The 26,302-nt window shown below is 39.2% G+C and overlaps 1 protein-coding gene and 1 long non-coding RNA gene across 3 annotated transcripts in view; one reads left to right on the forward strand and one right to left on the reverse strand.

Moving 5' to 3' along the window:
• LOC140623740 (uncharacterized) lies at positions 1-26,195 on the reverse strand. The gene is made up of 5 exons (XR_012023290.1): positions 26,056-26,195; positions 11,353-11,414; positions 10,819-11,003; positions 4,819-4,902; positions 1-242 (listed from the first exon to the last, which is right to left on the reverse strand). It is a non-coding gene; the product is annotated as an uncharacterized lncRNA (long non-coding RNA).
• PKD2 (polycystin 2, transient receptor potential cation channel) overlaps positions 1-26,302 on the forward strand; it is a 54,708-nt gene that overhangs the window by 1,776 nt on the left and 26,630 nt on the right. For both annotated transcript variants that reach the window (XR_012023289.1, XM_072810337.1), the window contains exons 2-5: positions 6,118-6,231; positions 17,222-17,355; positions 18,882-19,132; positions 23,799-24,023. Coding sequence is in view for 1 of the 2 variants with exons in the window: in XM_072810337.1 (XP_072666438.1) it covers positions 6,118-6,231; positions 17,222-17,355; positions 18,882-19,132; positions 23,799-24,023 (724 nt within the window). In the remaining variant the exon portion in view is untranslated. The remainder of the gene's footprint in view (positions 1-6,117; positions 6,232-17,221; positions 17,356-18,881; positions 19,133-23,798; positions 24,024-26,302) is intronic.

The following is a 26,302-nucleotide window of genomic DNA, read 5'->3' on the forward strand; positions in this document are numbered from 1 at the left end:
TATAATGAAATGAAATATATATCTTTATTATATGAGTGTATATACAAGTGTATTTCTTCAAAAATTTTTTTCAAAAAATTTACAGTATAGGGATCCCTGGGTGGCGCAGCGGTTTAGCGCCGGTCTTTGGCCCAGGGCGCGATCCTGGAGACCCCGGATCGAATCCCACGTCGGGCTCCCTGCATGGAGCCTGCTTCTCCCTCTGCCTGTGTCTCTGCCTCTCTCTCTCTCTCTCTGTGTGACTATCATAAAAAAAAAAAAAAAAAAATTTACAGTATATATATATATATATATATATAAGCTTGTAGTGAACTTTTAGTCAAACTTTTTCAGTGGTCTAAATTAGTAGGAGAAGAGGCTTGGGAACTTGTTAATTTTAGAAAATTTTAGAATGAATTTTATTTTATTAAATATACTAAAATTTTAAACATATCACTTATTAAACAAGTGACATTTGTTGAACGATTTAGCAGCTGCTATGTTCTTTTTTTTTTTTAATTAGCTGCTACTATGAAATTAGCACTGTACCAGGTGTTTCCCCGACCCCACAAAAAAAAAAAAAAAAAAAAAAAGGGAGGAAGAAAGAAAAAAAACAAATAGCACCTTCATGAACCTTTTCCTATGGACAGAAACCAAGAAAAGTAAAATCAGTAACCATGAATGAGTTGTGACTTTTCCCCCTTATGGGATACCGACGACAAAAATCTTGCATGCATTATATAAGTAGTACCCTAGGATCAGAACAGAAAGTAATTTGCAATTTCTAAAGGTAGGAGAGATTACTCAAGCTTGGAGTGAGTGGTCAGGAGCTTCCCTGGAGGTCTTATGCCTTCATGATTTTATGCAACTCACTGAGATTTCCTGGGCCTCAGTTCCTCATTTGTAGAATGGAGGGCTTGAACCTGATCTCCAAAGTCTTTTCTAGCTTCAGTACACTCGGTGTTCTTTAATGACATACATCCAAGTTGGATACAAAGAGTCATTTTTGCTGTTTATAGATCTATCTCCTTAGCAGGAGTAAAATGATAAAGTAGTGTTTGAGGCCTGGTTATAGGAAACACTGTCCAGCCGAGGAATTGAGAATATATTCCTAAGTATTAGGAAGCAGTTGCAAATTTTTAACAGGACCAGAAACATGCAGAAAGGGAGTATCAGAAGGCAGTGTGCTGTGCAGGGAAGAGAGGCAGGAAGACCATGTAGGAGGCAGCCAGTGAAGAAGTGGTGAAGGTCTGACCCAAGGAGGTGGAGGATGGCTGAAGGATTTAAAGACTGTCCCTAAACTTAATGATATCCCCTATAATCTTGTTTACTTTTTTCTTAGCAAACCCTTTTTAGTGCAAAAATAAAATTTGACATTTTACACGAGTTATCAATTTTCTAAATTTCTAGAATTGAGTGTGTTCTATGGATGTATCGACTTGGTAAAATCATTTCCTGAGATTGTTACTTTAAACATCTATGCTTGGGATTTTGGGGTTTTGTTTTCCTGGAGAAATCCTAAAGTACTGGCTGTATTGGTCAAGGTGGGCTAAGCTGTTGTAACAAATAGATACCTCCTCTCCCATTCACTATGTTGTATCATCACTCTCCATTTCCAGAACTGTTTCATCATTTCAAACTGTTTCATATACCCATTACCACTATTCATTCCCCTTCTCTTGGTAACTTCTGTTCCACTTTCTGTCTCTGTGAATTTTTCTAATATAGGTACATCATATTAGTGGAATCATGCAGTATTTATCCTTTAGTGTCTGGCTTATTTCGCTTAGTGAAATAAGTATTTTCAAGGTTTATCGATGTTGTAGCATATATACAAATTTCATTCCCTTTGATAAGTGGATAATATTCCATTATATGTATACAACACATTTTGTTTATCTATTTTTCAATTGATGAACAAATGGGTTGCTTCCACCTTTTGACTATTGTGACTTTCCTTTCGTTTTTAATCCAAACCTCACTCCATCACTTCTTCCCTTTCTTTTGTTTATTTGCACTATAATTTTGAACAAACAAGATTTTGTATTTCCATAGCTGTGGGGATTTTTTTTGAGGGAGAGTTGCTACTGTGGGATATGTGGCAAGGTTATGCCAGTAACAGAATTTGTGCATCAACAAACATTTGCGAGAGTTTCCTTTGTGGTGCGTACTGGGGATACAGAGATGAATAATATGAGGTCCGAACTCTAAAGGAGCTCAGTTTAGTAGGGGAAACAGGTGTAAGTCAATAATTGCAGTGCAGGGTCCCAGGGATGGGAAGGGCCCAGAGAGGAAAGGACCAGCTCTACTCAGAGGAGGTTCAGAGGAAGTGAACATTGGGTTAGTATTTTGAAGGATGAGGGGGGAATTGAAGGAGAGAAAATAGCAGAAGACAGACCTAGCAAGCCTGTAGCTTATTGGTACTTTTTCCTCTACAAAGTTAGAGCTCGTGGGGACTTTAAGAAGGGGGCTGATCTGGTCATCTGTCAAACTGCAGATGATCCTATCAAGAATGTAGAGAAAGTGGAGGATCGTGCTTGGTGGTGGGAGAATAGGCCAGAAGAGGGCTAGCTTGGAGACAAAGGCTGCAGCGAAGGCATGGGAGCTGGGTTAGAAGGAAGCTGGATGGCAGACAGTCAAGCCAGCAGAATTGTGGACCAGCTCCATGTAAGGGAAGGGCCTGTCCTAGGATGAAACCCATGTTTCTGGCTTGATACCATCAACCCAAACAGGGCAAGTAGGTTTCTAGACAAAGAAAATATCTCAGTGTAGGGCATGTGAGGATGAACTGTCTGTGGAATACGCAGGTGGAACTGGCTGTAGGCTATGGCATCTGCTTGTCTGTGCCTCAGGAGAGGACTGATGAAGAATTTAAGATCCAGGAGTCAATAACATAGAAGGTAGCAGCTGAATATTCTATATTAAATGGGCCAATAATAGTAAAAAGTCACTTCCCTTTATAAAGATGGCCCTGCAAATTCAAATAAATATTTGGAAGGATTGTGTTTGTCTTCCTAGACAAGACCCACATGTGTCAGAGCACCAAAAAAACAAAACAAAACAAAACAACAAAAAAAAAAAACACCCAGAATTCTTCCATTATATAAATGCAATGAGAATGTGGTTGGGCTATTCACAGGGAAATCAAAGTTCATATGGATTTGGGTGTTTATACTGTTCTGAAATTGAGACTAGCTAGATGTCAGAAGTAGGACTTTTTTCAGAGTTGTACCTGTTTCTGGAGCTATAGACAGACCTCCTCCAAGTACTCTATGTGCTTTTAATTCCCAGAGCAATCCCACAAAGAGGTACTCTTATCCCATTTTCAGCTGAGGAAATGGAGGCTCATGACGATAGACGAGGTCTCACAGTTCACATGTGACCAAGCCCTCTACACAATTGATTCCAGAATTCCACGTTGTACCTTGTCATGATCAATGAGTCATGGGGGTTTAGTGTACTTCAGATGGGACAGGGTTAGTGGGAGACACATGAGCCACACTGAATCTTTTAACCATGGAACTGAATTATTCAAGATGAAATGATTACAGTAGCTGGAATTAGTTTCAAATTGGGAAGGAGTGGGTGAGGGTTTAGATAAGTTTGGTATTGAGCTGATAATTGTTGAAGCTGAGTGAGAGGTACTTAGGGCTTCATTATATCATTCTGTCATTTTTTTTTATATATTACAAAATGAAAATAGTTGTGGAAGTATTCCTGGGAGCGGAGGGGAGTCAATAACTTATATTTGAGACATCTTTTGCATTTTGGATTATCCATCTCAGAGTTTCTCTATATTCATATTCATAAGTACCACTGCCCAGGGGAATATACACTGTTTACATGAAATACTCCAACTTTGGGCTCTGGCATTGCCCAAACAACTTCTTTAACATGAGAGAAGTTGGATATTGTTTGGTGTCCCCTTCATATCATATTCTCCCTAACAGCTGGAGACACTTTTCTGTACTGAGTGTGAGTGCCTGAAATGCTGGGCATGTACCGCCTCCACTGAGGACAATTATGGGAAAAGACAACAATTGATTTTGAAGAATGCTGCCATTTTGGGTGTCAGCTGTGACTTTAACCGTTCTTTTTTTTTTTTTTTATCAGCTCTGCTAAATATAGTTACTTATAGGTCAGCAATTTTTTCTATTTGTAAAAGTAACCATTTCTCAGCCATCAGAATGTAAAGAGGTCCCTGGGTCCTCAGACAGACCTTACATATACACCCAGTGGGGAAATTGGATGAAATTTTGAGGAAGTAGATAGACTAATTAGGAAAAAGTCAATGGAATGCATAAAGTATATTATATAAAAATAGTACTAAGGGGACTTTGTTTCTTTTTATTTGAAATGTTTCATTTGAGAGCTCAAATTGCCATAGACCATTGCACGTTTAGCTTCAATAAAATTTGACGGGAGTTTGGTTTTTCTATTTATAGGTCAAGCAGTACCATTTGTAAATATTAAGAACCATGACTACTCCTTGGTTCACGATTGTTTATAAACCATGGGAAAGAGTGAAATCACTGACCAAGTGAGGCAAGACAACAGTCTTTCCTGATGATAAAGAGACCAGTAATCTCTACTTACGTGTATATTTGAGACCTGGTCTTCAAATGAAATATAACCAAAGAAATAGTGTGATTGCATCCAGGGCTACTGAGCCTAATATTTGGCTGCCTCTGTGTTATTCTGAGTGGTAATTTTCCATGTCATCTAAATTTATAATAATTTTTAAATATGATAGAGTTTCAGTGAACAAACATTCTGCTTGCTGCATTTCTTCTGAGTGAGTAATTCCCTGACAACTACCAGATCTTGGCAGAAGCAAACCTGGTCATAAGTCATGCTCTACTTTCCGTGTGCTGAAACCTATGATGCGTAACACAGTGTCTTTGAATTCAGATGCTGATTTTCCTAAAGGAAATTTGGGAGAGAAAAAGAAAAGGAAATGAAATACTCAAATTTAGGAGTAGTATTAACATATTATTATTATAAGACTTAAAAAATACATAAACACTGGTGATGGAGTCCTCTCTATGGAGTAAAAGCCTAGACCATTTTTTCCCTGTTCTCTGTGTGGCTTGATGGTGGCTTAAGTGGCTGGGTGATTTTCAAGGATCAGAGGGGTTAAAGTCTGTGGAATAAAAGTATGAGGCAGGATGCTGGGGCCAGGTTGGCTGCCATTCATACCCGACCTAATCTAAGTGAAAGGATTGCGAAGTTTGTCTTTTTTGGAACACATGAAGGCTCTTCCAAGTAACCAGCAATGTGATTTTACCGCAGTGTTCATTAATGGGGGTTTTGGATGGCCACCATGTCTGCGCTGAGCGAGTCCAGAACTGCAGTAACTGCCTCCAGCAAGCTCACGGAGGGTTATGTCATCCCTGCTCAGCCAGCCCAACACTTTTTCCATCTGCTGAAATATGGAACATGGTTGCTGATTTTTTTCTTTCTCCAAAGAGAGAGAGAAGTTGGATGATGGTTGCTTTTAATTTAAAGATCATATGTTAATTAGCATTTTTTAAATCTGCTAAGCTAAGCACTAAATGTCTTAAAGGAGAAGGATGGGTACAGAGTAGCAAGATTTCATGCCACCATGCTAGAAGTTTGATGGATGTCTCCATAGTAAAATGATGCTCCAACCAGGCTTTCTTTTAATCAGGGGTGATCCAAAAGGTATCATGTGCCATTAAGTTACATCATGTCCTAACTAGGTTTAGTAATAGGATAATTGCCAGGTTGTGTCCTCTCCCATACAGGAAGAGCGGATGTGTGCACAGTTATTTAATATGTTCTTCTAGGGTGTCCTCATTTCCTATTCTCTTTATAAATTTTTACTAAAACATTTTCTGATGAGATTGGGAGTTTGGACAATGATCAGATTGCCGCCTTACGTTATGCACGTCTGGAGGGACAGTAGAAGCTGATGCATTCTTAAATAAAAGACATTCCTGCTAAAACAATTTCTTAGTTACATTCAGAGCATGCAAAAAAAATAAATAAAGGAGAATCCCCCTTAAAGGTTTATTTATCTTACTGTTATTTATTACTATTTATTTTATGTTTTTTCTTTGCCATTCATGAAATTTTTAAAAATAAAATATCATATTTTTCATTATTTTTTTAAAGGTCTCTGGGGAACGAGACTCATGGAAGAAAGCAACACCAGCCGAGAGAAGTATCTTAAAAGTGTTTTACGGGAAATGGCCACATACCTCCTTTTTCTCATAGTCTTGTGCATATGTAAGTAGGACATTTCTTCCTACTCAAGGAGAGGTTTTAAAAATATTTGACCTGTCAAAACCATAATTGAAAGGAATTGTATGTGCATCAGAGGGGTTCATTCAGAAGCTTTCCATTTTCAGTTTTCGTTTAGAATCTGGTAAAGCTCTCTTCTCCCCTCTGGTAAACATTGATTAAAATTCAGCATTATCTGATTGATCAGTTCATTGTCAGTCATGACCATTTTCACTATGAGATGTATGTGGTAACCTGCCAGATAGCAAGAAACCAAGTAAAAGGACTTTTGTATTAGATTTCCTGATAAATACACTCTCATCACTTTTACATCAATTAACGGAAAGTCTATGTAAGAATTATTTTCAGCAAAATGACTTTCCATGTTTAACAAATTCAGGAAATACAAATAATGTCAGCTAACATAACTTTTATGAAGATATATATATATATTTTTTTTTTTTTAGTCCCAATCTTTTGGATCTGGATGTGTTTGTTTTATAGGTTCCTTTGTTCAATTCATAATGCCTTCCAAATCTTCAGTGATCACCGGCCTTCACTCTACAGGAAACTTACTGCAGACCCATCTCTTTCTTCTTCCCCTCTTCTTTTAGGATGTCTGAGCATCCTCTGGGAGAGGAGGGGAGTCAAGCCTTAGACAAGACAAGTCTTAGAAGCCATTTGCTTCAAAGTCCAGAAAGTCACAGACAATGGATTTATCTTCTGAATCAAAGGGTGTTGGATGATGGGAGTTCTGTCGTGTTCTCTCCAAAGCCCTTTATGAGAACAGACAAGGAAGGAGCTTTATGACAACCAGGACCTCTTACCATACTCCTGGAAAGGACTTCATTCCTATAGTGTATACTTAGAAATGCTTAAAAATTACCACCAATCTTGAAAAGAATCCCCTTCTTTGTATATGGAGAGAATCAAAATTTAATCAATGATTTAATAAGGCCATTTTTATTACATTAAAATTGACCACCTTGAATTTAATTGACTAAGTGCAAAGAGCTTCCTTAAAAACATTTTTAGGGCAGCCTAGGTAGCTCAGCGGTTTAGCGCTGCCTTCAGCCCAGCGCAGTGATCCTGGAGACCCGGAATCGAGTCCCATGTCGGGCTCCCTGCATGGAGCCTGCTTCTCCCTCTGCCTGTGTCTCTGCCTCTTTCTCTCTCTGTGTGACTATCATAAATTTAAAAAAAAAAAAATTTTTTTTTTAAATGTATTAGGGATCCCTGGGTGGCTCAGCGGTTTAGCGCCTGCCTCTGGCCCAGGGTGTGATCTTGGAGTCCCGGGATCGGGTCCCACATCGGGCTCCCTGCATGGAGCCTGCTTCTCCCTCTGCCTGTGTCTCTGCCTCTCTCTCTCTGTGTCTCTCATGAATAAATAAATAAAATCTCTTTAAAAAAAAAAAGTATTAGATTTATAAAAACAATTAAAAAACACTCATGTAAGTTAAACATAAAGGATTGAGGAATCATTTAAGTATCAATATTTATAATTTTAAGAAATTGAATGTCAATTTATATACTATCCCCACAGAAAGTTTTTTATTAATACTAGTCAGCTCTTAATGAGCTTTAACAGGGAATGATTTCTTTTTGCATTTTCTGAGACTTTGCCAATCCAAGTGGGAACTTGAGAATAAAAGAAGGTTTTTAAGTTAGAATGTATGTATGTGTGAATAACATCCATTTTCTCGATTTTTTTTTGTTATTTGTTGAGGAAGGAATGTCATTACTTTTTATAACATTCTAAGATAGAAATCCTGAAAAAAGTAGTAAAGATCTATTCATTATATTAAAAGTTGTATAGCCAGAGATGTGATCTTTTTAATTGTTATGTTCTAAGCTGTTAGAGCTTTGAATACTGAAGTAGAATTTGTTCCCTGCATAGCTGCTTAAATATTAAACTACAGTGGCCTTAAATATTAACAGATTGATTAGAATCATTATTAAGTTTTTTTCAAGCATGACACAGACACATACATACATAAATATTTCTTATACAAAATATAAGTACCCCTATAGGGAAGTCTAGGTTTTCAGTGCCCCCCCCCCCAAATTACTTGAGCATCAGAATCACCAAGAAGAATTTTTAAAAATTACAGTTTGCCCAGATCTGCTAAATCAGAGCTTTCCAGATTTGGCCCGGGAAAGTGAGTTTTCAGATGTACTGACAAATTTGAGAACTAGGCCAGATAAATAAACTGAATAGCTGGAATTATCTAGGAAACATGCCTTGAGTCATATAATTAGTATTTTCTCATTTACTTTAGAATTTTTAAAGCTTTTTGTTCTTTTTCACACTAATCACTTTTATTTTCTTGTATCTGGAGCTACATATCTTACGTAGGTAAAGTTTTATTTTCAGAGTATTGTAGAATCTCTGGTTAAGAAGGGATCTTAGCAACCATATGATCAAATCTCCACTGAATGCTAAAACTCCCCCTGCAGCTTCCTTACCAAATGGTCAGTCCTCCTGTGTCTGATTGAGCAAGCGTTCCAAGTTAAGGGACTTCTTTGAAATAGTTCATTTCATTTTGCTCTAGCTATGTTAGAAAGTTCTTCCTTACATGAAGCCATGTCTATCCTAACTTCCTTTCTTAGTTCCTGCCTCCAGGCCCATCTATCCCAAGCACCTTTTCCATGTTCGTCTCCAATTTAGCCCATCAGAAGTTTGGTGACAGACATTTAGCCTCCCTTAAGTCTTCTCTAGGTTAAACCTTTCTGGTTCCTTTAACTGTTGGTCATGTAATTTGAGTACTCACATGACAGAAACTTCCTCCAGCACATGTTCTGTTTATCATGTCCCTTTGAAAGCAAAGTAGGAGCCTCATGAGCAAAGAGTAGAAGAGTGAGGCCATGGGTGTCCTCAGTCAGATACAAGTCTGTGGTTCATGCATCCTCCCATCACCTGATTTTTCACATAAATCATTCCTCAGTCTCTTCACAAAAAAACATAAATCACTGTGTCCCCCATCTAGCATTTGAACACTTTTTCCTGGAACACAGTTGAGGACTTCCCTTTCAGCTATGTTAAATTTCATCTCATTTATTCTGTCCATTGAAATTATTTTGGTTCTAGATTCATTCATGTATCAGCTATTCCTCTTGACTTCACTGAATCAACAGAATTGATATAACCCATGTCTTTATCCTGATTAATTAGCAAATCAAGAAAGATTGGTCTAAGAACATCATCTATTAGTCAAAGCTCTCTGAGTGGAGTTCACTGAATTATATTATCATCTAGCTCAGAATGTTCAAGAAATAGGATAATAAAGACTTTTTCAAATGCCTATCTGAATAACTCCACCATCTTCTACCATCAGCTGTGGACCAAATTAAAAATGAACTGAGGGGATCCCTGGGTGGCGCAGCGGTTTGGCGCCTGCCTTTGGCCCAGGGCGCGATCCTGGAGACCCGGGATCGAATCCCACATCAGGCTCCCGGTGCATGGAGCCTGCTTCTCCCTCTGCCTATGTCTCTGCCTCTCTCTCTCTGTCTCTCTGTGACTATCATAAATAAACAAAAATTAAAAAAAAATTTAAAAAAAAATAAAAAAATAAAAAAATAAAAAAAAATAAAATAAAAAATAAAAATGAACTGAGGATAGGCAGACATGATTTGCTCCTACCAAAGCCTTACTGGCTCCTAGTGATTAAGCTCTTTCCCTTTGCTCAAAAACCATCTTTTTAATTACTGGTTTTTAAATCTTGCCAGCAGTATCAATATCAAATGACCAGTAATATCAAACATTACTGTGTGGGTAAATGAGATAATGTACTTAACCATATGCCTTGCATATCGGAAGCTCTCAATATGAAGTAGATGGGGTTCTGGAAGGCAGTTGACATACTAGGGAACATACAGATTTTTTTACATCAACAGATATCTGGGTTCAAATCCCAGCTCCACTACTTACATACTAGGTGAGCTTGAGCAAGTTATTTAATCTTTCTGAACCCTTGTTTTCTCATCTGTAAAATACTTATTTTGAAAGATTTTGTGAGGCACCTGGGTGGCTCAGTCAGTCAAACATCTGCCTTTGGCTCAGGTCATGATCTCAGGGTCCTGGGATTAAGCCCTCTGCATGGCAGCAGGCTCCCTGCTAAGCAGGGAGTCTACTTCTCCTCCTCCCTCTGTGGCCCCCTCCCCACAGTTTCTCTCTCTTTCTCAAATAAATAAATAAATAAATAAATAAATAAATAAATAAATAAAATATTTAAAAAAGAAAAGAAAGATTTTGTGAGGATTGGGAATAACACACCAAAAGATCCTAGGATACTATCTGTCATAGAAAAAATAAGAAGAACGAAATTCTTCCCAGAGATAGTTGACAATGGCTGAATTGTTTCATCAGCAGTTTCTAAGAACTATAGGTTCTAATTGGGGATTCATATGGAGCAGCTGAGTGTTCATCAAGAGCTATTTTCCATCTTACCAGTGTTAGTTCTAAGCCCCTATGTCTTTAAAAGCAGTCTACTTAACCCAGAGGAGAGAACTAGATAATCCCACTTTCTCTGTAATTTAGAATTTATTCTTACTTGAAATCTAAGGTTGCTATGAATTCATCATCAAAATACTTACTTGAATATGGGTTACTGTTATAAGTAGTAACTATTTCTTTGTGTGACTTAGATGCTAAACTTAAAGGAGATAAATAGTAGTATTAAGGATCTTTGGAAAAGACCAAATAAGTCCAGTGAATCTATGATAAAAATACATTTGCTTCTTCTTTTTCTTCTGCTCTCTCTTAAAATTTCTCAAATTTCCTGTTTAAACATAATAATGGAAATCATAAAAGTTAGTTGAGTTAGCACCATAGAAATGTATTTCTATGTTAAAGAAATAGACAAAATTAAAAGGCAGAAAACAATTCTAAAGAATATTTCTAAGAAATATTACAAAGGATTAATAGTTTAATACATGTGTAACCCACAAAGCACTGAGAAAAATACCAAGGCCTCAGTAAATAGTACAGAGTAGAAAATATAACATATTTCACAAATAGAAAATGTAATCAATTAATGTGAGAAAGTCTTTAACTAGTATACAAAGAAGTAATGAAACTGGAGAAATGAACAACAGCATGATATACCCTAGGACAGGAAGAGCTCTTACAAGAGGAAATCTATGTGTCTCCATTTCTTTATCTCTGGAAGCAGGAGGCTTTGCTTTGTATTCTAAAAAAAAGAAGTAAATAGAATCAAATCAACAGGTTGAATACCTTAAACTTACACAGCATTACGTATCAGTTATTCCTCACTAAAAAAGAAATGAAGATTTTATTTTACTTCTAAAAATCTTGCGGAGATGATTGTCTAACCTAAAGATTGTTTTCCTAATTACAAGAGAATTCACGCAGTTTAATTGTTGATAAGTAGGTCAGGGAAGTGAAAGTCTGTGGGTTAATCATCAAATTGGTGGGAAGCTAATTCAGTTTCCGTTGACAAACATTCCAACAGCTTCCCACAGCAAACACGGTCGGTCTTAAGACCACAGGTTGCAAGTCCATGGAAAGTAACTGTTACAGACTGCCTATGGTCAGAAAGCTCCCTGTCCTTTTCAATTAACTGAACAAAACTACAATGATAAGAAATGTGTGTTCTTGCATAAATATTAATTTAAACGTGGTCTGTTCTCCCATGTGCAGAGCTTTCTCTTCTTTATGTCTTTATGATAACACATGTAAATATTATATATCTTTCTCTCCTGTTTTAAAAAAGATAAGGGCAGCCCGGTTGGCTCAGTGATTTAGCGCTGCCTTCAGCCCAGGGCATGACCCTGGAGACCCAGGATCGAGTCCCATGTCAGGCTCCTGCATGGAGCCTGCTTCTCCCTCTGCCTGTGTCTCTGCCTCTCTCTGTCTCTGTGTCTCTCATGAATAAATAAATAAAATCTTATTTAAAAAAATTAAAATAAAAATAAAGGACAAGGTAATAGCTAGCTCAGTATGGGCATTCACAATACCATTTATGTCACCAGACTTTAGCCCTTAGGTTTCCATCAAAATGTCACTTCAAATTTTAACCAAAATTTCCTTCAAATTTTAACCAAATCTAGATTAAAATATTTGGAAGTTTTAATCAGTTTAATTCATCTCTTGTGTATTCTCACTTCTACCTCTTGAAAAGCCTCAGCAGAGTTGCTTAGGGACCTCTTAATTGCCAAATTTTATGGGCTCCTTTCAGGCTTTTTCTGGCATTTGGTCCTATGGCAATGGCATTTGGCTTTCTAGAAGCTTCTCTTTGGCTTCCAGGAATCTTTCTCTTCCTGTGTTTCTCCTTGCTTTATTCACTTCCTTAGTTTTTTTTCTTAATGAAACATTTAGCCAGTCTATTCTCTGTGATTGTGTCTTTGGCTTTCTCTTCAGGTGATCTTTTCCAGAGCTTCAACTGGTACTTTGACTCCAGATTCCCCCTAGACCTGGCTCATGAACTACAAACCTTGTGCCAAATTCTACCAGGCCTCTCCACTGATATATCTCCCAGACATCTCATCTCTAACATTCCTAACCCTGGACTCATCATTCTCCCCATCCAAACTTACTTCACTCATGTTCTCTCTCTGGCTAATGTTAACATCACCCACACGATGCCTCTCTCCAAAGCTGGGCATCATTCTAGATGCTTTCCCTCATTCTTCTCATGGGATCATTCCACTTAATTCTTGCTCTTTAGTGCCTCTCAAATCTGCCTTCCTTCATACATCACTATTATCCCTATTTTAACCTTTATCATCTCTATCCTGGATTATTCATGTATTCATTCATTTAACTGTTCAGTAATTTAATTAAAAACAGATTGAGGCCCTGCCCTTAAATGTGGAAGTAATATGAAAGAAGACATTTGAGGAAGAGATTCCCCTACAGAGAAGGCCTCTCTGAGGCCTAAATCAAGAGTGAGAGCCAGTCAGATGAAGAAAGAACTGCACGAGTGAAGTTTCTGAGGCAGGAAAGAGCTCAGAACGTTCCAGAAGCTGAGTGAAGACAGTTGTTAGAGTAACATCAGATGAGGATGGAAAGAAAGGCGGTTAGAGGTTAGACCCTATAGGTTTGTTAGGCTTTGGTTAGCAGTTTATAGAGGGAAGCTACGGTTTTAAGGAAGGGAGTGACAAGATTTGTTTAAATTTTAAGAAGCTGACTCAATGCCATTAGACTGAAGATTGGTTGGGATCTAATACCTGGACTTTTTTTTTTTTTTTTTTTTTTTTAAGATTTTGTTTATTTGACAGAGCACAAGCAGGGGGAGAGGCAGGCAGAGGGAAAGGAAGGAGCAGCTCCTCACTGAGCAGGGAGCCCCACGTGGGGCTTGATCCCAGGACCCTGAGATCATGAGCTAGGCTGAAGGCAGATGCTTAACTGACTGAGCCACCCAGATGCCCGAATACCTGGACTTTTAGTAGCACTCCCAGGCACTACTTCCAGACTGCTGTCTCTGAAACCAGATTAACCCAGGTCACTCTTCCATTTAACATGCTATAATCACCTCACTTTCAAGATAAAGTTTAAAATCCTGACATAATCAAGTGCACTTCATTATACCATCTTTGCCTCTTCCCATCTGCCACTCCCTGTGAACACCTGTTACTTCAACCATATCAAACCACTGTGAGTCTCAGAAAGCCCTTGGCGTAGGCTTTCTCCTCTTGGTCTATTCAGTTCTTCCTCAGCCCTCAAGATCAGCGCAAGAGGCAGATCCATCGAGAAGCCTTTATCCACTACCCCTCTCCCTGAGCTGTGCTGGTGTCCCAGGCCTACCTCTATCACTGCACTCCTCACCCTAGATTGTTAGACTAGTTCGTTCAAGTCTCTTCAAATATCTGTTCTTATTTCATCTCTACCATGTTGCTATGAGGATGTGGTACAGCACAGAGCTAGCAAAGAATTTTGGTTTTCTGGTCAGGATGATGGCTTTGCTTTGTGGCAGATGGCCTTGGAATACTGGATTCTACTGTCTTTACATCTGATGTATTTATATTTGTGTGGCAGTTTTGATTTCCTCTTTGGTCCAAGAGTTATTAAGAGAAAACAGGTTTGTTTGTTTTTTTTCATTTTTAGATGGTGTGGCTTTATCTCTGTTTGCTTAATCCTTTTAAAATTAATTTTCTGAAAAAAATTAAATTAATTTTCTGCATTTGTGATTTTTAAAACATTGCTGTTTTGGTTTTCATGGGGGATTTTTTGTTATTTTCCATGTTTCTGTTTGTCTTGTTATATTGGAAAATTCTTTGCTTTTTATTATAAGGATTTGAAGTTTTTATAGTACAGTCTTCTTTATTTGTTTTTAGTCTTTGAGCCTTCATTTTCTTCAGCAATATTAAGGGTAAAATAGTGTCCATTGCCTATTTTGAAATCAAGCATGTGTTTAAGACAGCTTTATTTATATTACATGCTGATTAGTTGGTGATGTGTGATATTTTTTATTCTGGCTTATTTTATGAAAAAGGGAACTTGGAAATGAAGACAGTGATTATATGGTAGAAGATATGTATACACATAGGACATATCTGTCCTTTACGTTATATTTTTTAACATTCTCTTCCTTTCTGTTCCTCATTTAAGGTTATCTTTTTATACTGTAGTTTTTTTCTTCATGAGTCAGATCATTTAAAGAGTGAATGAATGCCACCTTCCAAGTGTGCTTTCTCCATCAAGAACTGAAGAGAAAATGATGTAACAGTCTTGTATTTCTATTGCATTTGACATTGTGCAAAATGTCTTCACATACATTTCTCCCATTGAACTATGCAAAAGCCCTAGATGTTATTATACCCACTTTCTTGTCAATGAAACTCGAGCTCAGAGAAATTATTTGTCTGAGATCCCAAGACACTGAGACCCACTATCATGAACACAGAGGCAGACATTCAAGATGAAGCAAAGCGGAAACCCAAACCCAAATCATTCTGCTTCCAAATCCCAGGGGTCTTTTAGTTACCCCCTACATGGACTCATGGTTTAGGTGATTGCTGGAGTGTACGGAGCTGTCACTCAAAGCTATCCCATGGAGTAGCCTAGGACCTGGCACAAGGACGGGCTGAGTTACTATTTGCTGATTGAATGTGCTGGAGTAATCATCCCTTTAAAGCTAGGTGACATTATTTCTCTAGATGTCCAACAGATGGTGCTCAATAGCCAAGGGAAGGCATCACTTTCCTTTTACTGAAGCCATGAAATTTCATACAGGTCCTGATAATTTCAAAAGCACTTGATATTAAAAATATAGGAAAACAAAAGAGTTATAATTCTTAATCTGTGGCTAAAATATTTATGCACATATATAACTAGCATATTTATAAATCTTAGATCACTTGTCATAATTCTTTTTAAAACAAACCCACAGGTAAAAACATTTGAGAATCCTTTATATTAATTAATCCAAAGCAAATTCTAATTTCAAGTTAATTGTTAATTTCAACTTAATAATCGCTTATTCAGTTTTGGGGATCCTTCACTACTCCTTTTGAGCATCATATCAGTTTTGTTCCCTCAACTGTCTCTGGATCCACTGAAAGCTTTCGTGGAGTTCATTGTACCTTGTCCACCCCTCAATGGGTGCTAGGTGAGCATTGCTATTCTCAGGGAAACTTAGTAGTTTCTCTTCTTGAGGACAGAGGTCATACCTTGCTTATCTTCATAAGCACTTTGTCTCATAAATGTGAATGGATTACAAGTCTAAACCCTTATCTCTGGCCCAGTATAGTTTTGAGAAGTGGCAGGTCCTATAACACTTGAGAGGAATGTTCTAGTTTGCAGGTCATGCGAGGACAGGTGAGGGAAATAAGGAGACCAGAAAATGTTCCTTCCCTTCCAGATAAAGCACATAAGCCTTGTGACTGTATATTTATTAATCCATTGACTGCTTGAGGTGGACTCTAAAACACACTTGTGTTTGAATCACTATTATCTACTTCTCTTTTTAAATCATCTTGATTTTCTATGCTGCTCAATGGGGAAGGAAACTATGTGAAGACGAGGTTCTACTAAATAGCACTTAATCCCCAAATCATTTAATACAAGGTTTTAAAATGCGTTTTATGAAGCCTGAAGATTATTACAGTCAGCTAAGTGTTTATCACCTGCTAAATGTTGAGAACTATGGTTAAAAGAAGTGTAAAACTTCTGTGGTCAAAAAAAGTATAAAGAGAAGCGTTTCCCCTTGAAGCTTTTCATCAGTTAGTTTTAGGAATTATAGCATATTGCACATGCGGTCATCAGAGTCCAGTGTTAAGACAACCCTCATTAAAATGCTGAAAATTTTAATAGATGTGTTATAGCAAGCTGATGAAGGAGGAAGAACTATCATTATTGGACATTTAAGTTTTAGCCACTGTACTGGGTAATTTTTAGTTACTATTTTTATGTAAGCACCAGAAACTCTCATGGGATAGCTAATTATCCCTGTCCTACTGAAAAGGAAACTGAAGCTCAGAAGGTTAAGCAGCTCAGGGGCCTGGGTGCTCAGTCAGTTAAGCATCCAACTCCTGATTTCAGATCAGGTCTTGATCCTCAGGGTCACAAGTTCAAGACCCTACTTGAAAAGAAAAGAAAAAAGAAAGGAAAAGAAAAGAAGGTTTAAACAGCTTGCACAGGTCACACAGTAAGGAGTAAGCATGGCCAAGATGCAACATCTGATCTCCTTGTGACCTACTAAGCCTATAAATTATCTTCCCTAACTGCTGCTAGGACCATTTAGAATGGCTGATGTAATTGGCAGATCTTCATGGAAGGGGTGTGGCTTGATGTCAAGTAAAGGTGCTTGATCTTAACTTGATGCTCTGTAGTAAGCCAGCTTTGTTTCACATAAACGAATATTATTTCTTTTATAGGCCCGAGGGCTAGGGAGAGATCCTAGAAGAATGATAAAGGCAAAGAAGGCAAGGGACACAGCAGAATGTTTGTGACTACCTGCCCACCCACTGACAGTGTGGGAGTGAGTATGTGTGCAAATGCCACTTCAGGGTTCATGTGGCTTCTTCTATGTTCCAGTGACCTATGGGATGATGAGCTCCAGTGTGTACTACTATACCCGGATAATGTCACAACTCTTCTTAGACACCCCAGTGTCCAAAACAGAGAAAACAAACTTTAAAACTCTTTCTTCAATGGAAGACTTCTGGAAGGTATTTGCAAATGACTTTCAAAGTACCTCTATATCACTGAAAATTGTTCATTTGGTTTCATAAATTCACGTCAGCAGTATCTATAGGACCAACTATGTGCTTCACACTGTGAGAGATGTAGGTTATGATGGGCTGTTAGAAATTATGGTTCTATTGAGAACCTTGTGTGTCCCTTGCCCCATGCTGAGTGTTACATACCTCACTTTTTTTAATCCCATAGTAACCATACAAGGTAAGTGCTAATATTATGCCCTGGTGGTAGATGAGGAGATAAAGATTCAGCATGCTTACAGATGGTTAGGGAGTAAGAAAAATTGACTTGTTTCTAACCTGACTGGCCTTTTCTCAGCCTAGCCTATAATTCAGTCATCCATGATTCAGATAATATCTGTTGAGTATCTCCTAGGATATATAGCCCATAAGGGCAAAATTTGGTTGTTTTGTCTTGCTTTGTTTTTTGTCTTTTGTCTCTTTGTTGATGATGGCATGTACCCTAGAACAGCACCTGATCAAGGCAGGCACATTCTTTCAGAGATCTCTAATGTGAAATTCAACCCAACCCCTTCCCAAATCATCACACAATCCAACACAGTAACTGAGGATAAACTATGAGTGACACCAAAGGAGAAATGTTAAACTGATCTGGGAGGTACGGTGCTCAGAACCTAAGAAAAATAGAAGAGCAATTAGAGAGGAAAGAATTGTTTCTTCCTGCAGAGATGCTTTCTAAAACTCTTCCTAAGCCCTGGGATCAGAGCTGGTGGTTGTAAAGATAGAGGAAACTGGACCATATGAACCCATTAATACTGATGCCTCAAAATACTTGGCATCCAAAATCACATTAGTAAAATGTGAATCTCTCCCCTCTGTTCAAGCAAATCAATCCGTCTCTACTGATTGTCTGTTAAGGATAAGACACTGAGAAACAGCTACTTCTTCCCCATAGGCAAACTAATGAGAGACTTCTCACATGGACACAATTCCATGGTAATGAATGCCTGGCTCTAAAAGCAGGGGCCGGGGCAGTTAAGAGAGTTCACCATATGACAAAATAATCCAGACACTTAAAAGATCCACCAGATGGCAGACTGGTATTCAAAACTGTAGCTTTTCCTCTCCAAACAAGTTTGGAACCATGATTATGTTATGTGACATGTTTTACTAAGAGAAAGTAAAATTGATCATGGTTGTGCATTTATGTAAACCACACCCCCTACCTTTAGTCCTAGAGCAAAAATCAGAGTTGCCATTTTTTAAACACCCACTGGGTACCAGGGCAGCAGCCACGCAGAGAATGGATAAAATAATGCGGGAACCTTGGCTCAAAGTTGGAGCCTCATAGCCAGCAAGCAATGGAGCAAGATCCAACCCCAGTCTTTCTGACAGCAAAACCTACCCTTGTCACTCTACCATGTTTACAGAGTTGCCAAACTGTTGGTCTTGCAAACATTCCAGGAAAGAGCAAAGAAACCACTAGGCTTGGAGCTTTTCAGAAAACTTTTCCAAAATGTTTCCCTTTTTTTCAGTTCACAGAAGGTGCCTTATTGGATGGGCTGTACTGGAAGACACAGCCCGGCAACAGGACCGAAGCTGACAACCGAAGTTTTATCTACTATGAGAACCTCCTGTTAGGCGTACCACGTATCCGGCAACTCAAAGTCAGAAATGGATCCTGTTCTATCCCCCAGGACTTAAGAGATGAGATTAAAGAGTGCTATGATGTCTACTCTGTCAGTAGTGAAGACAGGGCTCCTTTTGGTCTAAGAAACGGAACTGCGTAAGTGTGCCCTGTGGCCATGTGCCCTGGCTTCTCATTCATTCATTCATTCATTCACTCATCCTCTAACCTCTTAACCAAGGAGAAGATGCTTTAAGTGAGTCTTCAGTGCTTATAGTTAAGACCATGGCCAAAGTGACCTTTGGTTTCTCAGATTTTCTCTACTCTTTACTGCCTTCAGCTTCTGCATACATATTTTTCAAAAAACTAAATTGTTGACTATATATGGCCAATAAGAAAATAGCTACAGGGCCTCTGGAGATTTCTTTGAAGATTCCTGGATCCTGTTTTCCTAGATCCAGTGACATCGTTCACTAGGTTGTTATCGGGAACTATTCCGGGACAGAAATTTTCATTTTACTAGCGTTTACAAATACATTTTTGTTCAGAGTACAGGTATTTAAAGTGCTTGTGAGCCAGTTTTATGTCTGGTTTAAAACCTGGCCTGGCCTCTCAAATGTGTGTTTATGATTTTGAGTATGTATTGTCCATTGTGCAGATTTGCGGGGATTTTGGTGTCCTTTTGTAACCATACTTAAAACATCTTGTATATTGAGGGAAGCTAGTCATTACTTTTAGAAATACTGTAGCTATTATGAAGAAATAAGAGTGGGCAGCCCAGGTGGCTCAGCGGTTTAGCGCTGCCTTCAGCCCAGGGTGTGATCCCGGAGACCCGGGATCGAGTCCCACGTCAGGCTTCCTGCATGGGGCCTGCTTTTCCCTCTGCCTATGTCTCTGCCTCTCTCTCTGTGTGTGTCTCTCGTGAATAAATAAATAAAATCTTTTTAAAAAAAGATAGAGAAATAAGAAGACAGCTCTCAAGCTGTCCCAAGGTGGGCCTTTTAGGGTCACTGCCCCTGGATGAGTCACTATGGTTAGACTTGTCTTCTAAACTTAACTAAGCTAATTCTGTCCGTTCATCTGGATCCCTTTCTTGAACTGAGACACCCAGAATCCAGATTTGTTAATATACAGTAGGGGCAACAGCCTTCCCATCAGATTTTTTATCTGCCATCCAGTGCATACCTTAATTAGGAGCAGGGCCTGTAAGGAACACACTAAGTAAAGGTCAGAAGATTTATCATAATGGATTGAATCATCCTAAAAGACAGTTTATCCAGGTTTGGTAATGATTTTGTTCTACTCCTTTTTCTGGTTCCTGCAAAGTATAAACATGCCCCTAAGCTATGGTACCTGGTCCAGTATTTTACTCTATCATATCATTAATGAGAGAAGTGGATAAACCACTACCAGATGCTAAATTAAGAAGTGATTTCAGGGGCAGCCCCTGTGGCACAGTGGTTTAGCGCCTCCTGCAGCCTGGGGTGTGATCCTGGAGACCTGGGATTGAGTCCCACATCGGGCTCCCTGCATGGAGCCTGCTTCTCCCTCTGCCTGTGTCTCTGCCCCTCTCTTTCTGTCTCTATAAATAAATAAAATCTTTAAAAAAAAAAAAAGAAAGAAGTGATTTCATTCATGCATTATCTCATCTGCTTTCGCAAAACAACCTGAAATACATGTCATCTCCATTTTGTCGATGACTGAGGCTCACTTACCCAAAGCATCACAGCTTGTAAATGGAACCAAGCTGGGATTTAACCAGCCTGACTCCACAACCCATGTTTCTTCCACTAAACCACATTGCTTCATCCATATTAATTATGCTGGTGGGGGGGAGGGGGGCTCCTTCAGCTCCTCATCAATATTCAAGCTTCTGGAGAATGGGGACTGTATTTTGTTTACTGCTGTATTCTCAAAGCCTTGACCACTGCCTGGCATCTAAAGCTGCTCAGTAAATACCCACTAGGGGCAAGAATGAATGGGTGATTTCTATGACAAATAGACTACATGTATCCAAACCATCCCTTGATTCTGCTCTATTCTCATGCTGCTCCCATTTCTCCCTTCCTTGAATTCCACAAACTTCTGGAAAGAATAGTCTTCACTGGCTACCTCTATCCCCTACCATTGATTCATTCCTTAAAGCTGAAAACCTATGCTTTTGACATCTCTCTTGGAAGCCACGACTGGATTTGTTGAGTTTGCCAACCCACAGACCAATTCTTGATCTTCATCCTGTTTAACCTCTGTAGAGCTCGGCAGTGTTGATTGCTTATTCTTTCGACTTCTGAGAGTGATGCTAAACTTTGGGTTCCCTTCATTCTGTAATCTTCCTCTTAACCCTCATATTCCTAGGTCGTCCTATATTCAGATCTCTAGCTTTTCTTTCTTTACATTCTTTCCCTGGTATTCAAGTGGCTTCATCTCTCATCTCTATTTGATAATTTATCATTTCTTCAACAAATATACTGAGTGTTAACATGTGCCAGGCATTTTCTCAGTGAGGTCTCCTTCTTCTAGAAACACCCTTGGTGCTGGCTAGGGTAATAAAGCAGCAGGAAACAGAACAGAAACAAATCCCCTGTCTTCACAGAGCTTATATTCTAGTGATAGGAAACAAAAACCAAATCTGTATTCTACCTATGTCCTACTAGTTCCTATAATTCAGTCCGCCCAAACTGAATTCATCACTTTCTAATTGAATTTGTTCTCCTTTGCATTATCCAACAAGAGTCTTCTAGTCATTTTTCAGATGTCCCTTCTCCCTTGCCCCTACTTCTAAATCAGAGGCCAAGTTCTCTGACAGTCACTGCAGTGTCCTCTGTCCATCCTTCCTGTCTGTCATCTTGTCTTCCTATCATTGCTCTGGTCCAGGCCTCATCACCTCTGGATTATTGCAGGCACTGCTAACTGAGCTGTGTCCTGGCTCCCAGGACTACTCCCAGGTTCAGGGATATGCTAGAAGGATTCCTAGGATTCATCATCTAGTTATGTTTGTGGCTAAGGTTCAATGCAATGAAAGGATAAAAGTAAAAGCAGCAGAGGGTGCAGGCACATGGGCCAAGTTGGGAGGAAACAAAGTGTAGGCTTCCAAAAGTCCTCTCCCAGTGGGGTCACACAGGAAGTGTTGAATCCCTCCAGTAACAGGCTATAGCAACATGAATGAAATGTTGCCTGTCAGAGAGGTGCATTATTGACTCAGTGCCCAAGGTATTTACTGGCTGCTGGTCACATAGGCAGCCACTGCCTGGCAGGTACCAAAATCCCAGAGTCCCAGAAGGAAAGCAGTCGTTGGGCCTGAGCCTCTGTGTTTGTATAGACAGCCTAGGTACAGCCACTTTTCCCAGTCAGACAAAGTTGGACGTTTTTTAAGATTTGATTTATTTATTTGAGAGAGATAGTATGACAAAGGGATGAGGAGGAGAGGGAAAAACAGCCAGTCAGACAGGTTTATATCAGTGTAGGGAGCTGTTCATCAGTCAAGTTGCCCAAGACCCAGCCCTGCAAACAGGCCTTACTAAGGAAAGGCCTTCCCAGACCTGCTGTGGTCACTTTTTTCTCTGTTCTCACCACTCCAGTCTTTTCCAGCAACCTGTTTTATGCCTCTCAGAAACCTTCCCTCAGTGAGTCCATCACACTTGCTCTTCACAGTCTGATCACAGTCTACCTCTCAGCCTTCTCTCTTCATCATTTGCAAGCTGAACTCAGCTACTAGCTGGGTGCCTTGTCCTTCTCTAGCCCTGCCTGACTCACGCTTGAAAATGCCCTTCCACTTGTGCCTCCTGAACCCAGTTTACCTTTCACAGCCCAGGTCCACCATGGCTTCTTCCAGAAGCTTTTGTTTCATTACTTTTCTCTCCCTACTTTTTTTTTTTTTTTTTTTTTAATGATAGTCACACAGAGAGAAAGAGAGAGGCAGAGACACAGGCAGAGGGAGAAGCAGGCTCCATGTACCGGGAGCCCAACGTGGGATTCGATCCCGGGTCTCCAGGATCGCGCCCTGGGCCAAAGGCAGGCGCCAAACCGCTGCGCCACCCAGGAATCCCTTTTCTCTCCCTACTTACTGTAAATTTGAGAGGCAAAGGAACTTGGTTCCTCTTTATATTGCCAAAGAAACATCTGGTGCCTTAGAGAACCTCTGTCAATATTTATGGATTAAGTTCCCAAATGCCCTGGAGTGCCCCGGTGGCTCAGTTGGTTAAATGTCAGACTCTTGATTTGGGCTCAGGTCATGATCTCAGGCTCCCAAGATCAAGCCCCACATTGGGATCTGCACTGGGCATGGAGTCTGCTTCAGATTCTTTCTCTGCCGCCACTCTCTCCCTCCCTTATATAAATATGTAAATACATAAATAAATAAATTCCCAAATGCCATGTAGAGTCTTGTTTTAGTTCAGTTGCTGACTGTGGTCAGCACAGTGGAACTTGTACTTCTTGGCTGCAATTTTCTCTGAGGGCCTAGATTCATCTAGCCCCTCAGTATAGTTACCCAGGGAAGGCAACCATATAAACTAAGGGCTAATAGCACAGATTCTAGAGACAGGCAGTCCTGGTGTAGGTTTCTAACAATATTCTCAAGAGCTTGGAGACTGAGTTGACCTCACTAAAGCTTCAGGGCCCTCATCCCTAAAAGGGGGTTATAAGTGTGTGAGAATTCAATAAGGAAACACGAAGCCCCATACCAAGCATATTACCCAGCTTGATAAGATTTATATTTATTTATTACCTACTCTGTCTTACCAGGAACCACTTCACCTGTCTTTGTAATTGCCACAAGTGTTCCACTGATTTTATCTGTTTGTTTTGTTTTCACGTTTTAAATTAGTTGGATCTACACAAGTGAAAAAGACTTGAATGGGAGCAGCCACTGGGGAATGATTGCAACCTATAGTGGAGCTGGCTATTACCTGGATTTGTCAAGAACAAGAGAGGAAACAGCTGCTCAGGTTGCTAGCCTCAAGAAAAATGTCTGGCTGGACCGAGGAACCAGGGCAACTTTTATTGACTTTTCAGTATACAACGCCAACATTAACCTTTTCTGTGTGATCAGGTGTGTACCAAGGGCCCTGATCCCTCCCACTTTTCTGTAGTTGTATGTACATCCTAGTCTTGAGATAGACCAAGAAACCATTGCCTGCACTTGGCTGAGAGTGCCGAGGATCAGAGCCGATAGCAAAGGAAGGGTGAAAACCAAAGGCTTAGTGGGATAAATATATTTGGTGGAAGGGAGTTAGGATCCTAGAATATTACAAGTTGGGAAGGACCTTAAGTCTGATCCAAGTTTATCCCAAAGCTGCAACCCTCCCAGAAAAAGCACTGTGTTTGCTAACATCTATTCTTACTCATTTTAAGGATGATCAGTGCTATATACTATGGCCATCAAATCTTGACCCATTACCCTGAGTTTCCCACTCTCAGATGAGGTCCATGCTATTTAAGAACATAAGCCCAGCAGTCATGAGCTATGCCTGGGGTCAATAGGCTACCTACATACTTATTGACACTCAAGATTCACCAATGACACAAAGTTCCTTCCATGATCCTGTGATGTTGCCATAATGATCACTCAGGTTAGCAGTGAAGAACCTGACACAAATCCTACAGGCTTGTCTGGGGCCTTCTGTTCATTCATTCATTCATTCATTCATTTATTCAGCAAACATTTATTGGACACTTAATATGTGCCAGGCACTGTTCTTGGCTCTTGGGACACATCAGTGAACAAAATAAAGATCCCTGCTCTTATAGAGCTTGCATTCAACCAGGAAGAGATAGATAATAGACAATAAACAATGAACAAAAGAGACAAATTAATTAAATAGTATATTAGAAGGTAATATGTACTTTAAAAAAGAAAAAGTAGAAGGCATAGGTGACCCAGGGTTCACCTAATCCTCCTAGTGAACATGTCAGCAACACCCAAGACATCTCTGACCTGAATTACTTGCACATAATCTTACCTACCAAATAAGAAGGATAAATCTCATAATATCCTTATTTTGAGATCATTTTTATGGCTAAATGCAAGTCAGCTTTACATGGCCAGTTGGATTTTTTCCAGACCACGTTTTGACAATTTTTGAAGAAAATAATATCACATTAAGCCAAATCATAGTTATTATTAGAAATAAATAAAAATTGATTACAATTATTATTGAACTTTTTAAATGATTTTAGTGCAGACAGAAGGAGGATAAAAACAGGCACTCAGTATTTAAAGAAATATCTATTTATAGAAGGTCTTGAATATGTCTTTCACTTCCTCCCCATACTTCATAAGTGAATATTGTCAAGGCAATTATTTCATTTCTCTATGCTGCTGTCTGTTTTGGAGGGGTTACAGATGCAGGGCCAGAATAGGACAGAGAGGAGCTGGCATACAGAGGCTACTTTCTGCCCTTCCAAGTTCACACTGAAGCTGTCAGGAGGATCTTCATTTCAGTATTGCTTTCCTGGGTTTTTAGTTCTTAGCCCTACTCTCTAACACATCAAATAGGAAAAAAAAAAAAAAAACAAGAAAACAAAAAGCAGACGATCGACAGTGAACAGGAAGGAAAAATTTTCATCCATCTTTGACCAATTCTAATTTGCCATAGTCTCTGCCTGGACCTGATTATGGCTCATGGTTGAGTCCTAGGTATTCAGGCTCTAGGTGTGGCTACCCATCCTGTAATGGGAGAGTTATACCTAAGACTTGACTGAAGGTCTTTTGAAGTTAAGGAACTAGGTATTCTATTTCTAGCTTGATAAGGAAACTATATCATTAAGCAAATCACTTAGCGTGACACCTACAAAATAGAAACTTGGCAAGAAACATTCTCACTTTGATAATGCTAAAACACTAAAGATCAGTGCCATCATATGAATGTAAAAAAATGTATGTTGCTGTTTTAGACTATCAGCTATTTACCGAGTACCTATTAACTACAAGGCTCTGGAAAGAGTAGCAAGAATAGCCCCTAGGGCAAATTATTCAATGCTAGTTAGGTGTTACGTAATGAATGAATGAGAAACCCAGTTTATATATATATCCACACACACATATATATACATAAATACACAAATAGACACACACATCCTACCTCTCAACAGGCCGTACATGTTTGACTGCATGAGTCCTATTTCTTATGTTCTTCATTACCTAGTTGAGTTACTTGCATTTAAAAGAAGTCCTGGAAAGGCTTACTTATTGATTAATTCCTTCATTAAGAAAAATAAACAAACTAAAGAGCATTTTGAATAGTATAAATACTGGAAAAGTAAAGGGGAGATTGAGGAGGAATCATCTCTTTAGGAGATTTGGGAAGCCCCGTTCCTTTTGGGGCACAG

This window comes from Canis lupus, chromosome 33 (assembly GCF_048164855.1).
Source record: "Canis lupus baileyi chromosome 33, mCanLup2.hap1, whole genome shotgun sequence".
Taxonomy (NCBI): Eukaryota; Metazoa; Chordata; class Mammalia; order Carnivora; family Canidae; genus Canis; species Canis lupus.